This window comes from Leptodactylus fuscus, chromosome 7 (genome assembly GCF_031893055.1).
Source record: "Leptodactylus fuscus isolate aLepFus1 chromosome 7, aLepFus1.hap2, whole genome shotgun sequence".
NCBI classification, from domain to species: domain Eukaryota; kingdom Metazoa; phylum Chordata; class Amphibia; order Anura; family Leptodactylidae; genus Leptodactylus; species Leptodactylus fuscus.
The window spans coordinates 134,291,123-134,309,880 of record NC_134271.1 but is presented as its reverse complement, the minus strand read 5'-3'; the positions used below and the strand labels follow the sequence as shown (position 1 = coordinate 134,309,880).

The window sequence follows — 18,758 nt, the reverse complement described above, 5'->3', positions numbered from 1 at the left end:
AAAGGGGGATTACATATTGATTGCAACATAAAGCAGAAACCTGGTTAATTATATTTATGAAGAAATTTGGATAGTATGATTTTCATAAAAAAATCATACTATTTAAAATTTTGAAAATTGGTTTTTTTTCTCCAAATTTCCAATTTCTTCTTAAAGGCAAAACAGATCAACCAAAATTTACCACAAACATGAAGTACAATGTGTTATGAGAAATGTGCGGGAACCGCTGTATCAATATCAAGGAAATATCCACACACAAAGGATATATATTAAGATATAATTTTTATTAATATCCACTAAAATAGGGAAAACATAAGAGAAACATAAGTGACTAAACAATACATATGGGGGAATAGTTTATGTACCAGCATTACCAAAACAATGTAGGGATAAATGCAGAAAGTCACATGTCAGACAGGTCTGGTGTGGTGCAGATAGTCCATAGCAAATCTATATAGAATGTATGAGTATAAACCATCAAAGCCATAGTAATAGTGATTAGCTAGAAACACCACTTTACCATCTTACACATTGTGTGTGTGTTTTCCTTGATATTGCTACATGTCCAATTGGAAATATATGGCCTGGAATTTAACGCAATTTTAGGCTGTGGGGTTAAATATTCTCTAAGGAAGCCAAATGGGAGAGACTGGAGCAAATATACTGAGCATCAGCTGTAGGAGAGGGGAGATCTTTATTAAAACAATCCTATACATATAAGAAGAGGGCTACACTTTCCAAATTTTGATCTTATTTCTAAAACATCTGAATTATGGTGAGAATTTTACTGAAACATCAGATAAGTCTCTGGATTTAGAAATACCCAGATTTAATAACCAAGCTCTACATCCCCCCCCTTCTGGTGGCCTCAATACTGGATCTGAACATACATTCAGGCTCAAAAATTTCTCTCTCAACCTAAAACAGTGACACTCTGAGAACAAATTCTTTTAAAAAAGTGTTTTTATTAAGAAAAAATAAATACGGAATAAGGTGCATTTCTACCTCTGTAGAAATCTGGAAAGAATCTTCTTCTTGGGGGGCAAATAAGTCTTTTTGTCCATCTCCTCTGCTCTTCTCACTTCATCCACTTCAGTGCCTGTCACCCCCTCTAATTCTGTTCTCTCAAGCATAAGGGGGCTGATCGCCCGAGAGTCAATGTCCACAGGCTCAATTGGCACAAAAGTGTACATTTTAATGGACGGTGGCAAAAGTCTAGGCCGTTTTTTGGCTCCTTCATGCCGAATGAGGTCTGTCGTGCAGATCCAGTGTCCTTCAGCCATTCTGCCAGCCTCTTCAGCCAGCTGTTCTGCCATTTCCCGCCAACTTCTTTTCCTCTCTTGAAAAAGATCTTCAAATGAAGTGTCCGGCAGAGGTGACTGAAACAGAAAAGAACATTAAGCATAAGAACCAAATATGTATAGGGAAGATCTGATTTTGAATATAAAGCAATAAGGTCAGGATTACAAATGGAAACCCCATTATTTCCCATCAGAGCTGACATTCTCATGGTTATGTAAGGCAAAGTAAGAGAGTAGAATTCTCCACAGCTTAACAACATTACTGGATCACGTTCTCTTGCAAAACGTCCATTGAAGGGACTATATTGGGGAATTCCTATTTATTCAATTTCAATAATCAATCCAAGTAAATTCAATAATCAAATTACATGAATAAAAAATTGGCAAAGATCAATCTAGACTTTATTTCTCTAAAGTAAGCAAATTGGGCAAGTTTAGAAAAGACGATCAGCTTCTGAGAACAATAGTCAACTATTACCGGTGATTCCTAAATGAAATACAATAAACTGAAATAGAATAAGGTTTTAAAATCTTGACCAGGGCATAAAGCAATAAGAAATCCAATGTATCCAATACCTTGTGATGAAGCTACTGAAACATACAGTAAATTGGGTAGGAGACAAGTAGAAATGACTAAGAATTCAGTAAATGTTGTCACTTACCTGATCCAAGATTATTCCAGAATTGTTCTCCATTCTGTCTGATGATAGGAAGCTGTTGTAGTAGCAAGAAGTAGTTCTAGGCTTCTGAGAATATAAGTCCATCCTGTCTTCTTATATAGGAAACTTTCACCACCACCACCACCCTTATCTTACCAAACAAATGCAGATTTTATTATTCGCATTGCCACTACTTATAAACAATACAGTGGCCAACTCTCCTGGATAGAAATGTAAATTGTCTTTGGTGGTTGATTACTTTACATTACAAATGGGATTATTCATGCGGGGTCTTGTTTGTGGTTTCTGGATGGGTTTTGTTTCATTCATTTGGATCTATGTGAGGCTTATTTGCTTTAGTCTTTTTATATTCATTTGTAGTTTTTGGATTTTTACACTGTATACTCTGAGCTCATGCATTGATGTTTGGCCCATGCTTAATGCTATTTGCATGTATGGAGTCACATTACTACATGTGCATTACTCCTTATGTTTTGTATTTAGTTACATCCTCCTATGTCCTCTTGGTCTAGTGTTTTTATTGTGGTTATTTGTTCCCCACTGTCATTGTTATATTTTATTTATCTAATAAACATGAATTTGTTTTATTTGCTTGTGAGTATGACTTTTTACATTTATATTAGTTTACATTATTTTTGTGTTTTCATACTTATATTGGCCCTTCATTTTTGCCAAAGTTAAACTATCAGAAATGGTGTTGCAATACTACAAGGTAGGGTCAAGCTAAAGGGGTATTTAGGAAACAAGAAGTTATTCCCCTATCCAAAAGATGGGGGATAACTTGCTGATTGATGATTGTCCCACTGCTGGGAACCCCACCAATCACAAGAGATGGGGTGTTTTGCAACCTAGTCTCAACTGAACCAATTGTCTAATATACCTCTAGTCTCCCAATATGTTTCTACAAGTTCAGGTTGATGAGGGAATTAGTGGAGGGGCCGCACATAAACATGGCACAAACAGCAGATTTATGAAATACTATGAGAGATAATAGAGGCAGTAACATCTATTTCTTAAGGATTTTGGCACACAGATTTAGACAGTTTAGCATTTGGACGCCATGACACTTTTGCAGAGCTCCTGAAATGATGGTAAAGTGGAATCCCCTGACACGTGACTCCATTTTGGAAACTGCACCCCAAATGAATCTTTCCAAATGTTGCTATAATTTATTGTGAAAGATGACAATTTTTCCAGGAATGTCATTTCATTGCATAATATGTTGTGCCCGGCTTGTATCAGAGATGAAGGCTCCAAAAGCTGTTGTTCCCGGGATACCCACTTAACTGTTTTTAGAGTGTGTCGCTGCTGACACAAACTGGGCACAAAACTTTGGGCAATGAAATGTTATATCTCTTTAAAAAAAAAAAAAAACAAAAAAAAAAAAAACAACAATTTTTCCTTTTTATTATCGGCTGCACAATCATTTATTGAAATTAAGTGAATGCAATACTTGAGTTAAAATGCTCAGTACCCTACTTGATAAATCCCTTCAGTGGTGTCCAAAATACGGTCAGAAGTTTGCGGATTCCACTTTACTGGTAATTCATGAGCTCTGCATAAGTGGCATGGTGTCCAAAAAACAAAATAGCGCTCTTTCCCTTCTGTGCCCAAACATCAGTTTATACCACATATGACATAGAGTACATTATTCTGGGTGTACCAGTGTGATATATCAATCTCAATCTCTAATCAAAGCCATCATGGACATTGCCTAAGTGACTGATTTCTATCCACTTCTATTGACTGAGACACTGGTGGATGATTTGTTATACAAGCTATTTCTTCCTTGTCCCTGTCTAGCCATATGATCAGTGCAAGGATTTGGATATTTATCACTTTTAGCAGCTCACAAGTGTTCCTCAAAGATGGCTTTGTTTATTACTTGAGTCTCCTGGCACAGGATTAGATATGCACCTCAGCACACAGTATCATATGCCAGAGGATTAGATACATGCATCTATACACAGTACCACACACCGTAGGATTAGATATGCATCTTAGCACTCATTACCATACGCCAGATGATTAGATTTGCCCCTCTGCAGAAAGTGCCACATGCCGAAGGATTAGATACGCACTACTGCACACAATGCCACATCCTGGAGGATTTGATACGTGGCTCTGCACAGAGTTTCACATGCCGGAAGATTATATACGCGCATCTGCACACAGTAGCACACGTCTTAGGATTAGATACGTGCGTCTGCACACAGTACTATACGTCTTAGGATTAGATACGCCCTTCTGCATATATTACCACACGCTGAAAGATTAAATATGCACTTTATGATACTGTATCATACGCTGAAGCATTAGATACGTGTGTCAGCACACAGTAACACACATTTATTATAGGAGGGAAAAAGTTGAAGAAAAATCACCATTTAGATTTTTTACCCGCTATGTTATGCTATGCGAGGCACTAGTACCACTGCCCCTAAGCTAGACTGTCTCCAGGCATACAATAAGTACAATGGAGTCTAGCTTAGTAGTCTATTTGCAGACCAGTGTTAGACTGTGTTGTTAGTGCCCTAAAGCTAATGTCCTTACAAGGAGTTGACGCTATTCATGGGGGGCCATTGTTTTTCATCGAAAATCTCTTAACACGTATACTGAAACTGTTATGTAGATATCGCTAGGCATTAAGTTAGGTGTTATATGTATAGAGACTGGAGCATGGATGGAGGTTTGTGGGATGGGATTATTTAGAATTACCCTTATTTCACAGCTGATATACATTGCAATGCTACTGAGGGATTAACATAAGGTTTACATTTCGGCTTGAAAAATGTCTTTTGAAAACTTGAAAATTATTGCTTGTAAGCCTTATAATATATGAAAAAATAAAAAGGTGATTACATATTGATTGCAACATAAAGCAGAGACATGGTTAATGATATTTATGAAGAAATTTGGAAAGTACTTTTTTTTTATGAAAAGCATGCTATTTCAAGTTTTGAAAACTGCATTTTTTCCCCCAAAATTTTCACCAAATACACCAAACACACTTTAAGAACAAATTCTTTTCAGTACATATTTTTTTTATACACAAATCTATACTGAATTGGGGGCATTTCTAACTCTGCAGAATTTAGAAAAGAAATTTCTTTTTAGGGTGCATATATTTCTTTGTCCATATCATTCGTCGTTCATGTTTCATCCACTTTTGGGGTATTCAGCCCCTTTTCTTCTGTTGTCTCAATTATAAAATGGTTGTTGGCGGAAGAGTCAATGTCCATGGATTTCTTGGGCTCCTTTGGCACAAACACATATATTTTATTGAATAGTGGTGAAAATCTTGGTTGTTTTCCTGCTCCTTCAAATCGAAAGAGTTCAGAAGTGATCCAGTAATCTTCATCTAATGGTTCTGCCATTTCCTGTCAACTTTTCTTTTCTTCTCTTGAAATTTATTTTCACCTGAACTGTCCGGCAGAGGTGACTGAAACAGAAAAGAACATTAAGCATAAGAACCAAATATGTATAGGGAAGATCTGATTTTGAATATAAAGCAATAAGGCCAGGATTACAAATGGAAACCCCATTATTTCCCATCAGAGCTGACATTCTCATGGTTATGTAAGGCAAAGTAAGAGAGTAGAATTCTCCACAGCTTAACAACATTACTGGATCACGTTCTCTTGCAAAAAGTCCATTGAAGGGACTATATTGGGGAATTCCTATTTATACAATTTCAATAATCAACCCAAGTAAATTCAATCAAAATAAATAAACAATTGGCAAAGATTGATCTAGACTATATTTCTCTAAAGTAAGCAAATTGGGCAAGTTTAGAAAAGACGATCAGCTTCTGAGAAAAATAGTCAACTATTACCGGTGATTCCTAAATGAAATACAATAAACTGAAATAGAATTAGGTTTTACAATCTTGACCAGGGCATAAAGCAATAAGAGATCCAATGTATCCAATACCTTGTGATGAAGCTACTGAAACATACAGTAAATTGGGTAGGAGACAAGTAGAAATGAGTAAGAATTAAGAAAATGTTGTCACTTACCTTTATCCAGGATTATTTTAGAATTGTTCTCCATACAGTTAATTGGGGTCACTTCTAGGGGAATTCCAATTTACTGGCACCTCCAGAGATCTGCAAAAACCACATGGCATCCAGAAATCTCCTCCAAATCTATATTCCAAAACCTAAAAACCACCGTGCTCCTTCCCTTCTGAGCCCTGTTGTGGTCCCAAGCAGCAGTTTACACCCACATATAAAGCTTTTTTGTGCACAGGATAGCCCCCTTAATAGTTTTATGAGTACATGTTTCTGATGACTTAAAGCGGGTACAATGTATTGGGCACCAAAATGGCATATTTCTTTAAAAATGTCAATTTACACTTTGTACATTAATTTTGGGGAATTCTTTTTAGGCTCAACATGATAATGCTCCTTGAGACATTTCTTTAAGGGTGTAGTTTTAAAATAGGATCACTTTTGAGGGATTTACATTGTACTGGTACTTTAGGAGTTTTACAAATGCAATATGGTACCTGAAAATTATTCCAGCAAAATGTGCCCTCCAAAAGCCAAATAGCGCTCTTTCCATTCTGAGCCCCATCATGTTCCCTTACAGCAGTTTACAACCTCATATGGGGAATTTCTGTGTTCAGGAGAAATTATTTAACAATCTGTCATGAGCTTTTTCTTCTTTATACCCTTAAAATTAAAAGTATATTGCTAAATGGACAGTTTATTGGGAAAAGTAATTTTTATATCCCAATGCTAATAGAAACTGATTATAGCTGTAGGGTCAAAATCCTTCCCATACCCCTTGATAAACTCATTAAGAGGTGTAGTTTCCAAAATGGGGTCACTTTGTAGGAAGTTCTCATTCTATTGGAAGACAATTAGCTTCTCACCTTTACAACACTTAAATGCACAGAGAGAAAAAAAAATCATTGTAAATGTAAGAAGTCATTTGCACAAACAATTACTCGCCAGGTGGCTCAATCTCTAATCAAAGCCATCATGGACATTGCCTAAGTGACTGATTTCTATCCACTTCTATTGACTGAGACACTGGTGGATGATTTGTTATACAAGCTATTTCTTCCTTGTCTCTGTCTATCCATATGATAATCAGTGCAAGGATTTGGATATTTATCACTTAGCAGATCACAAGTGTTCCTCACAGATGGCTTTATCGCTTGTCTCCTGCCCATTCATTGTTTATGCAATCTCTCTCTTTTGTCCATAATGTCTTTTGATTAGAGATTGAGACAAGGGGCAATTATTCGTTTATGCAGATGACTTCTTACATTTACAATGATTTTTTTTTTTCTCTGTTCATCTATAGCAGGGGTCTCAAACTCAATTTACCCAGGGGCTGCTGGAGGTGGAGTCTGGGTGAGGCTGCATCAGGTTTTCTTATTTTTTTTTTTCTTTTCTAAAAGTCACCCTATTCTGACACTCATAACTTTTTTATACTTCCATGTACGGGGATGTATAGGGCGTCTTTTTTTTTTTTTTTTTCAGGTGTACTTTTTAGTTCTACCATTTTGGGGAATTATTGCTTTGATTATTTTTTTATTCAAATTTCTATCAGAGGCAAAACAGTGAAAAAATGGCGGTTTGGCACTTTTGAGTTTTTTCCCACTACGGCGTTTACCGTACAGGAAAAATATTTTTTTAGATTTGTAGAGCGGGCGATTTCAGACACAGAGATACCTAATGTGTATATGTTTCACAGTATTTGACTACTTTTAAATGTGTTCTAGGGAAAGGGGGTAATTTGAATTTAATACTTTGTAAATTTTTTAAATATATTTTTTAAAATTTATTAGACCCTCTAGCGGTCTTGAACCCCACGGGGTCTGATCACTAATGCAAAGCATTACAATGCTAATGCATTGCAAAAAATCATCATTTCTAAGCAGCCTGCAAAAGAAAATCACTGCAGACAGGCCTGGGAGCCTTTACAAGGCTCCTGATTGAAATGCAAACAAGATGTGAGCCCTGGAGCTTGCTCCAGGCACCGGCGATCACCGGCAAAATGGCGGCGCCCATGAGGTGCCGGGAAAATGGCACCTCTGTCAGCTTTGACCAAGGCGCCAGAGGGGTTAATGCCCCCGATCAGTGTGGGAAACAACTGCTAGCAATAGCGCTGGGTGTCTACTGTGTAAAACAGTAGATACTCAACAGCAATGGCGGCCGCCCGACTCCCGGGTGACCGCCATAATTAAACACCTGGCGTCTGCCAGGGGCCGCAAACTATTGTCCTGGGGGCCGCAATTGGCCCGCAGGCTGCAAGTTTGAGACTCCTGAGCTATACACTTATTGTAAGCGTTCATTATTTACTCATCATCTTGTACAGTCTTCATTCTGTTTGATACATATTTATCTCTTTTCTGACTATAGCTAGCTTTATATTTTTATTAGTTTTTTTCTTAATTCGCTATTGACTCAGTGGGTGTACCTATGAGCCATGTGGAAATGTAAAGGTTTTATTCATTTCCATCTCTTCATCATTTATCTCTATCATCTATGGATTTTTTTGTATTTTTTTTAAACATTTTTGGATTCTGTGATATTTTGTTTTAGTGTGGTACACACTTGATAAAGGGGTACCCCAAATCTGTGAAACGTGTTGTGTGTGTTTATCTTGTGTTCTTTGGAAATCAAACTATCAATGCTATACCAGACACAAATCTACGCAGTCCATGGTCCAAATTTTCACATTGTTCTCCGACCTCCCACTGGGTGGCATACTGTGACAGCAGCGATTTAATATCCATTCTTAATTTCTCCGATTGCTTGTAAGCTGGTTGTGTTATTCAACACAACTTCTAAAGGTGAGAAGGTGATTGTCTTACATTTTTCTCACCAAGTGATAGTGCACTTTCCATGCACTGCTCGGTGCTCTCGTTTTTTCTCTGTGCTCAAAATTTATTAAGGGGTATAGTGAGCAGTTTGACCCCACAGCTGTTTCACAGGATTTTATTAAGATGGGGGCATGGAAAGAAAAATTAATTTATTTCTAGAGATGAGCGAGTAGTATTCAAATCGAGTAGGTATTCGATCGAATACTATGATATTCAAAATACTTGTACTCGATAGCGTACCACTCGCTGTTCGAATGGAAAAATTTGATGCAGAACCAGCATTGATTGGCCGAATGCTATACAGTTGGCCAATCAACGCTAGTTCTTCTCCTACCTTGAGAAGTCTTCTCCACGCAGCGTCGTTTCCCCCATAGACTATAATAGGATTCGATATTCGACTCGAGTAGTTGAATATTGAGGGGCTACTCGAGACGAATATCGAATATTTAACTACTCGCTCATCTCTATTTCCAATAAACTGTCAATTTAGCCCCAAATTTTTTCATTTTCACAAGAGGATAATGTAAATATAAATGTGCGAGAATATTGATATTAGAAAAGGTGTACTAATACTAACAGATCAAAAAGCAAAAAAAAAAAAAAAAATTTTTTTAATTGTATTTATTTCATTGTATGTATTTATTCATTGTCATTCCAGAGTCTTTGTTTACATTCAAACACCACTCCTCTGTTGTACAACGCGCTTCTTTATGAGGAGTCCAGCGGGTCGTTTGTCTTCACTGTGCTTTGTTTTTTTACTATCATCTGGTTAGCCGAGTGGTTTAGTCTATGCCCATTTGTTCTGTTCCATCAGCCTATACACACATGCAGGGCATTTTAAATACCATGGTGAATTCTAAGTATATAAGAAAAATGTTGCCAAAGTAGAAACACCAAATGTTTAAAAAATATGAAAAATATATATTTTTTGAAAATACATTAAAAAAAATCTCTTCAAAAGACAATTTAGAAAGGAAAGGACAAAGAAGGGAGCCAATGCTGCCACATTACATGAAACATGGAAATTAGTAATGTATAAAAGAGGCAACAAACAATGTTCATCACATAAGGCAATGTGTCAGTATGAGTAGATGATGTAAACACAGAGTAGTTGTATTAACAAGACCACAGTCATATTATAGTAAAGGGTTAAAGTCAAAAACTGCATCGTTATACTAAAAGACATGAGGAAAGAGGGGTGCACAACATAAGCCCAAGAGAATCAAAGAAATCTCCTTACCATGAACAAACACGCCCCACGTGGCAAGAAGGACAAGGGGGATACGTGCTTTGTAGTCGAAGTGAATAGAGTGTAAGATTCTGTGAGCGTTGTCCCTGTCCTGCCTTTTCATAACAAATCCTGACTGTTTGTGATGGACGATTCACTTTAGCCTGTGGGCCAAGAGCTTGGACCAAAATTTTAGGTCCAAATTCAGTAAAGAAATGGGCCTATATCTTCCACAGTTCAGGGGATCTTTACCTTTCTTCAGTATGATGGCAATTTGAGCTTCCAGTGTTTGTCACGGCCAACAACCTCCACTCAGTAAAGAGTTGAAGGTTGCCGTTAAGGGTGGTAGTAATGTTTGCTGGAAACGCTTGAAGTATGCCAGGGACCGACCATCTGGGCCAGGACTTTTTCCTGGCAGAATGCTCAGAATTATATCCCTGACTTCACTAGGAGTGATAGGGTCTAGTAAGGAAACTGCAGAGGCCTCATCCACAGTCAGGAGATCGAGGGAGCTCAGGAACGTCTTAATCACATTTTCTCTCTCCGAGAGACCGATACTGAGGGGGATAGATTATAGAGAGGAATAGAACTCACGGAAGGCCTCCGCTATCTCCAGCGGTCATAAAAAAATGTCCATTGTGACTATTTAATTCTTCAGGGGACCATGACTCCGGAAGACATTTCATACGAATATTTTTCCTCCTACTCCTATTCTCCTGATCTTCTAGTAATGAGAAGGCCCTATTGAGGTGTTCAGACAGTGAGGTGACCATCTGCCAAAGTTTCGGAATAGGAGGTGAGGCTGCCATAGGCAGTTTCCAAAGAGTCTATTCTCATTGTAAAGTGTTGCATATCTGCTCGTATGGAGGCTAGCTGTTAAAGAACAGGCTGCATTGCCGTGGTGAGAGATTTACAAAAGAAGGCCTTGGTGAGCGGGCCGGACAACTGCTTCTCAGAATTGTAGTCTACGGATTCTTCCATTGTGAGGTCCCCAGATTGGTCGGCACTGGCCTGGATATCAGACAATTTCAGGGATTGTTCTGGCAATTTCTTTTTCAAGTATTTTTGCATGTCTCCCTGAGATCTTTGAGGTTTAGGGGTAGCAGGTACGTCTGAGGTCTTGGCACCACCAATCCTCACCTTTTTTTTCTTTTTTTTTTAAATGTAGATTGTGAGCCCCACATAGAGCTCACAATGTACATTTTTCCCTATCAGTATGTCTTTGGAATATGGGATGGAAATCCACGCAAACACGGGGAGAACATACAAACTCCTTGCAGATGGTTTTATGCCCTTGGTGGGATTTGAACACCAGGACTCCAGCGCTGTAAGGCTGCAGTGCTAACCACTGAGCCACCGTGTGGCCCAATCCTCACCATCTTTACCAAGTTGGAGAAGCTATAGTCGGTTGTGTGTATGCACCAGTGGAGAGGGTGAGTGGTGCATTTTTTCTGGCAGGGCATCTAGTAACAGGATCAAAGTAAGGAATTCTAGAAGCTCTGTGACGGGGCACCCAGCAGATGGTGGTGGGGAACCAGGGAGGGGTGAGGAGTTCTCCTGGTGTTTGCGTAAGATCTCAATACTCCCTCTCTGGAACCGTGGTCAGTGGATCAGAGGTGAAACAAAGGTGACGCTAGGGGAGGTGAGGAGCCTCCCTGATGTATGCATGGTCAATTGCAGAGATACCAAATGTATATGGTTTTATTTACATTTTAACCCTTTAACAAAAATCTAAAACTTTGCAAAGATTTTTTTTTCTAAAGTCATCATATTCTAGCGATACATAACTTTTTTCAATATTTTTGTGTACGGGGATGCATAGCAGGGCCTGGTGTACTTTTAATTTATGCGTTTTTGGGGAATGTCTATTGCTTTAATCACTTAGTTATTCACATAGTGTGTAGGGCTTATGATATTACGTGTATTTGCCTTAATGAGAAATTTTAAGCAACTTTTTGAAAGCTTTCTTCATGTCTTTGTTCCTTAATGTATATATAATTGGGTTTAATGTTGGGGTTATGACAGTGAACATAATGGCAGCTGCTCTCTCCTGATCTAAAGAACCCTTTGTATTAGGGCGCAGGTAGGTGAATAGACATGTCCCATATTGCAGAGTAATCACAGTAAAATGGCCGCTGCAGGTGGACAATGCGCGTTTTCGTCCTTCTGAGGTCTTTATTTTTAGAAGAAATTTTCCAATAAAAATGTAGGAAATTATATTTAAGGTTAAAGTTATTATAGTTATTGTTCCGGTGATTCCAATAAGAAGGTTAAAATTAAGAGTTACATCTGTACAGGCCAAATCTAGCACTGGTTTAACATCACAGTAGAAATGTTTCACCACATTTGGTCCACAAAATGGAAGCCTTGAAGTCATTATACTGTGTACTGAGGCATGGCAAAATCCAATAACCAAACAACACAAAGTTAAACCATAACAGACCTTGTAATTCATGATGGTTGAGTATCTCAATGGATGTGCAATGGCCACAAATCTGTCATAAGACATGACTGAAAACAGTACGGCCTCTGTGCTACCGAAGAAATGGAAACAATGTACTTGTAGCATACAGCCATAGAATGAGATCACCTTCTCCTGAGATATAAGATCTGTGAGCATCTTGGGGACAACCACCGATGAGTAACAGATGTCCAGAAAAGCCAAGTTCCACAAGAAGTAGTACATGGGTGTATGGAGAGTGGTGTTAAAAATAGGGATAAGCATAATAGACATATTGGCCAACAAGTCTATTATGTATAACAACAAAAAGATTACAAAAAGAATTACCTGAAGATTATCTTGAATTCCCAATCCATCAAAGACAAAATAAGTTACCGAGGTATAGTTGTCTTCATCCATTGTGTATTGTGTATCTGGAACCAACATAGTGAAGTAAAATCATATTGCACATTATAAAGACCCAGGACATAGCATTCAATAATATTCATGAACGATTTAAAGGGTATCCCGGTAACAGTCACCATCATAGAAGATAAATGGTAGATCGATGGGGTCCACTGCCACTGTTTATCTCTATGGGACTACCAAAGAGAAGCTCAAACACATTACTTGTCTATATCTACCACTTCATACAATTGTATTTGTCAACTTGTGATTTCTGAGCCATTCAATCTGGGGGAATCCTTGTTTTCATGATTGATAGGACCCCAGTGGGTAATCCCCACCAATTTTGCAGTTTTGCCGTATCCGGTGGATAAGGTATAGTGTAACCGAATTGTTATATTTTGATCCATTGAGAGGGTCTACTCTACCTCATCTGCCTTCAGGTTTTTTTTAGCCTATATAATGGTAGGAATCACTTTTTATCTGTATTGAAAGGAACCAGTGGAACAGAGCAGCTAATCATGTCTGCATACCCGTACTCGATACATTAGGTGCCGCACTCCAAAGAATCACAAGAATAGGGAGTCATATCATATTTGTGATGGAAATATCTGGATGGTGGTAATAATGGTTTTACATAATATTAAAGTAGATCAATATTCATTTGGAAGGCAAAGCCAAATTTTGATTTTTGTTTTTTATACAAAGTGGCCATTCTAATGAAAATAGTTTTCAATTGTTATATTTTTGCGACGTGGCTTGATTTTTGATAAATTTGTTATTCTATATCATCATTCTATTAAACCCTATTATATATATTTACACATACCTTAACTTTATTCTTATGTCTTTAGTTATTAACAAAAATAACATCGGTATCCTCTTTATTCTTACGTCGTCTTGTTACTAAGTAAAAATTACACCAATATCCTCTTCGCTCAGTTTTCTGTCTTGAGAGTCTAGTTTTTCTGTACAAGCAATCCGAAAGGGAAAGCGCAGCAAACCTTTGTGTCATATATATAATATATAGTGTTCAGTGGATGTTTTTCTATGTAGTAATTACCATTAAGTGCTCTCGGTGGGTTTGGTCTACAAAGGATTCCGGCAATTGAACCCACAGTGGAAAACGTGTTATTAAACTATTGATAATAAACATTAAAGGCCAAACACAAACATCTATTTTATCATAATTAGAGATGAGCGAACAGTAAAATGTTCTAGGTTCGATATTCGTTTCGAGTAGCCCCTTAATATTCGACTACTCGAATCAAATATCGAACCCTATTATAGTCTATGGGGGGAAAATGCTCGTTTCAGGGGTAGGCAACAAATCGATCAAATTATACTTACCAAGTCCACGAGTGAGGGTCGGGCTGGATCCTCCGAGAAGTCTTCTCCATGCAGTGTCCCTGCAGCATCTTCCGGCTCTGAATTCACTCTGCCTGGTATCGGGCCTGGGCAGAGCCGACTGCGCATGCCCGCACTACAAGCGGACATGCCCGATGTCTGGCAGAGTGAATGAAGAGCCGTAAGACGCCGCGGGGAAGCTGCACGGAGAAGACTTCTATAGGTAGGAGAAGAACCAGCGTTGATTGGCCGACTGTATAGCATTCGGCCAATCAATGCTGGTTCTGCATTGAACTTTTCCATTCGAATAGCGAGTGGTACTCGATCGAGTACGAGTATTTCGAATACCGTAGTATTCGATCGAATACTACTCGCTCATCTCTAATCATAATCATTCGAGTCTGCTAATCAGGTACCATAAAGTTTATCTACAATACTTATAGTATTTCTTTTAGTTTCAATAAATGCTGTAAATACATCTCCAGTAGAAGTATACAGATACTCACCCATTTGTCCAAAATTAGAAGACATCAAATAAAGCTTCTGGCACAGTGGGGTAGAGGACCCTGCCTGCATGGGAATACAATCTGTGAGGGTAGAGCGATAGAGAAAGAAGGTGAGGGGGAGACTGTTCAGGTGGTGGTAGTAGTGTTGTTGGAGGTTGTAGGCCTTCCTGAATAGGTGAGTCTTCAGGGCCCTCTTGAAGCCTGTGATTGTGGTGGGTAGTCATTGTGTTATGGTAGCAAGTTCCACAGTATGGGGAATGCACTGGAGAAATCTGGGAGTCTGTTGTGTGAAGAGCGAACAAGAGCAGAGCAGAGTAGGTCTTTGGAGGATCGGAGGTTAAGTGTGGGCACAGTGGCATAACTAGGAATGGCGTGGCCCCGTGGCGAACTTTTGACATGACCCCCTCCGCCCTGACCAACTTCTCCCCCGCATTCCTGCATGCACTATTATGCCCCTAGTTGCCCCTGCACACAGTATAATAATTGGAGACCCAGGGGAGGGTACAAATCTAAAAAAAAACACTGTTACTTACCTATATCTGGCTCCGGTGCGGTCCCTGCTGATGTCGGCCATCTTTAATGAAGTATGGGGTGTCACTAGAGGTGAGCGAGTAGTATTCCATCAACTACCTCCCCGCCATAGGTATTCGTGTAAGTGGCTGAACACCAAGGGGTTAAATGCATTGAATATTCGATGCGCTTAACCCTTTGGTGTTTGGCCGCTTACACAAATACCTATGGCAGGGAGGTAGTCGATTGAATACTACTCGCTCATCTCTAGATGTCACTTGACCCGGGCCTGCATCACAACGCATAAGGACGCAGGCCCCAGCCATGTGACATCAGGGATGTCACGCAAGTAGGCCTGAAGTCTGCCAGGAGAGGTAAGTAAATAGGGCCTATTACTGGCTGGAGTTACTCCAGCTGGTAACGGTCTTAAAAAAACAAACAAAAAAAAAACAAACAAAAAAAAGCAGCGGTAGCGACTGTTGCTGGGCCCTCATGTCCCAGGTCCCCCAATAGTTACACCAGTGTGGGCAGGTAGCGGGAGATTAGGTCAGAGATATATGGAGGAGACAACTTGTGGATGGCTTTGTATGTCAGCATTAGTATTTTGAACTCTATTCATTTGGCAATGGGTAGTCAGTGAAAAGATTGGCAGAGGAGAGTGGCTGATGAAGAATGGAGAATAGGTGTATTAAGTGAGCAGTACTGTTTAAAGTGGATTGGAGGGGGCAAAAGTATTTGCTGGGAGGCCATGGAGAAGGCTTTTACAGTAGGTGTTACAGTAATCTAAGTGGGAGATTACCAGGGCATGGACTAGCTTCTTTGTAGTTTGAGTTGAAGAAGGAGCAGATTCAATAGATGTTGAGTTGAAGGTGTTGAGGGCTCGGATGTGCAACTTGAAGGATAGGTCAGAGTCCAAGGTTATGCCAAGGAAACTGACCCATGGGACTGGGATAATGGTGGTTCCATTAACTTTGATACGTGGGTCAGGTAAATGGGCCATGTGAGGTGTGGTGAAGATTATAAACTCAATTTTCTCCATATTCAGTTTTAGAAAACGGGAGGATAGAAAGGAGGCTATGGCTGCTAGACACTGGACAACAGAGAGGCAATGCCTGGTCCAGAGAGATATATTTGAGTGTCGTCAGCATAGCAATGGTATTGAAAACCATGAGATTCAATCAGTTGGCCAAGGGATAGGAGCAAGTAAGATAGGTGTAAGATTCAGGGGATTCCATACATTGATCCAGCTATGTGGGGTGGTCCAGGGTTAGGAGACATGTCACCAGAAGTAAATAGAAGCAGGGAGAGGGAAAGCAGGTATAAGTAAGGGTATGGGGAGGTTGTGTGTTTTTTTTTGGGCAGAAAGCTTGCCTGTTTGGAAGTAGCTGTGCAGAGAAGGACAGATGGTGTAGAATAGAGGGAAAGAAAGATTTTACTGACAAGTAGAGATGAGCGAACACTAAAATGTTCGAGGTTCGAAATTCGATTCGAACAGCCGCTCACTGTTCGAGTGTTCGAATGGGTTTCGAACCCCATTATAGTCTATGGGGAACATATACTCGTTAAGGGGGAAACCCAAATTCGTGTCTGGAGGGTCACCAAGTCCACTATGACACCCCAGGAAATGATACCAACACCCTGGAATGACACTGGGACAGCAGGGGAAGCATGTCTGGGGGCATAAAAGTCACTTTATTTCATGGAAATCCCTGTCAGTTTGCGATTTTCGCAAGCTAACTTTTCCCCATAGAAATGCATTGGCCAGTGCTGATTGGCCAGAGTACGGAACTCGACCAATCAGCGCTGGCTCTGCTGGAGGAGGCGGAGTCTAAGATCGCTCCACACCAGTCTCCATTCAGGTCCGACCTTAGACTCCGCCTCCTCCGGCAGAGCCAGCGCTGATTGGCCGAAGGCTGGCCAATGCATTCCTATGCGAATGCAGAGACTTAGCAGTGCTGAGTCAGTTTTGCTCAACTACACATCTGATGCACACTCGGCACTGCTACATCAGATGTAGCAATCTGATGTAGCAGAGCCGAGGGTGCACTAGAACCCCTGTGCAAACTCAGTTCACGCTAATAGAATGCATTGGCCAGCGCTGATTGGCCAATGCATTCTATTAGCCCGATGAAGTAGAGCTGAATGTGTGTGCTAAGCACACACATTCAGCTCTACTTCATCGGGCTAATAGAATGCATTGGCCAGCGCTGATTGGCCAGAGTACGGAACTCGACCAATCAGCGCTGGCTCTGCTGGAGGAGGCGGAGTCTAAGATCGCTCCACACCAGTCTCCATTCAGGTCCGACCTTAGACTCCGCCTCCTCCAGCAGAGCCAGCGCTGATTGGCCGAATTCCGTACTCTGGCCAATCAGCACTGGCTAATGCATTGTATTGGCGTGATGAAGCAGTGCTGAATGTGTGTGCTTAGCACACACATTCAGCTCTACTTCATCGGCCTAATAGAATGCATTGGCCAATCAGCGCTGGCCAATGCATTCTATTAGCTTGATGAAGCAGAGTGTGCACAAGGGTTCAAGCGCACCCTCGGCTCTGATGTAGCAGAGCCGAGGCTGCACAAGGGTTCAAGCGCACCCTCGGCTCTGATATAGCAGATATAAGCTTGAACCCTTGTGCACACTCTGCTTCATCAAGCTAATAGAATGCATTGGCCAGCGCTGATTGGCCAATGCATTCTATTAGCCCGATGAAGTAGAGCTGAATGTGTGTGCTAAGCACACACATTCAGCACTGCTTCATCACGCCAATACAATGCATTAGCCAGTGCTGATTGGCCAGAGTACGGAATTCGGCCAATCAGCGCTGGCTCTGCTGGAGGAGGCGGAGTCTAAGGTCGGACCTGAATGGAGACTGGTGTGGAGCGATCTTAGACTCCGCCTCCTCCAGCAGAGCCAGCGCTGATTGGTCGAGTTCCGTACTCTGGCCAATCAGCACTGGCCAATGCATTTCTATGGGAAAAAGTTTCTCACAAAAATCACAATTACACACCCGATAGAGCCCCAAAAAGTTATTTTTAATAACATTCCCCCCTAAATAAAGGTTATCCCTAGCTATCCCTGCCTGTACAGCTATCCCTGTCATAGTCACAAAGTTCACATTCTCATATGACCCGGATTTGAAATCCACTATTCGTCTAAAATGGAGGTCACCTGATTTCGGCAGCCAATGACTTTTTCCAATTTTTTTCAATGCCCCCGGTGTCGTAGTTCCTGTCCCACCTCCCCTGCGCTGTTATTGGTGCAAAAAAGGCGCCAGGGAAGGTGGGAGGGGAATCGAATTTTGGCGCACTTTACCACGCGGTGTTCGATTCGATTCGAACATGGCGAACACCCTGATATCCGATCGAACATGTGTTCGATAGAACACTGTTCGCTCATCTCTACTGACAAGCAGTGCCGTCTCAAGGATTGTGTGGGCCCTTGGGTAACAGATATCCAATGGGCTCCTTTTGGAGTAATTCATGCACAATACAGGAGAAAAAA

The 18,758-nt window shown here is 40.3% G+C and overlaps 1 protein-coding gene across 1 annotated transcript; it reads right to left on the bottom strand.

Annotated features, from left to right (window-relative positions):
• Nucleotides 1-11,980: 11,980 nt before the first annotated feature.
• On the bottom strand, nucleotides 11,981-12,910 carry LOC142212960 (olfactory receptor 12D1-like). The gene has a single exon (XM_075281095.1). The coding sequence runs from the start codon at nucleotides 12,908-12,910 to the stop codon at nucleotides 11,981-11,983; it is 930 nt and encodes a 309-aa protein (XP_075137196.1).
• Between the last annotated feature and the right edge of the window lie 5,848 nt (nucleotides 12,911-18,758).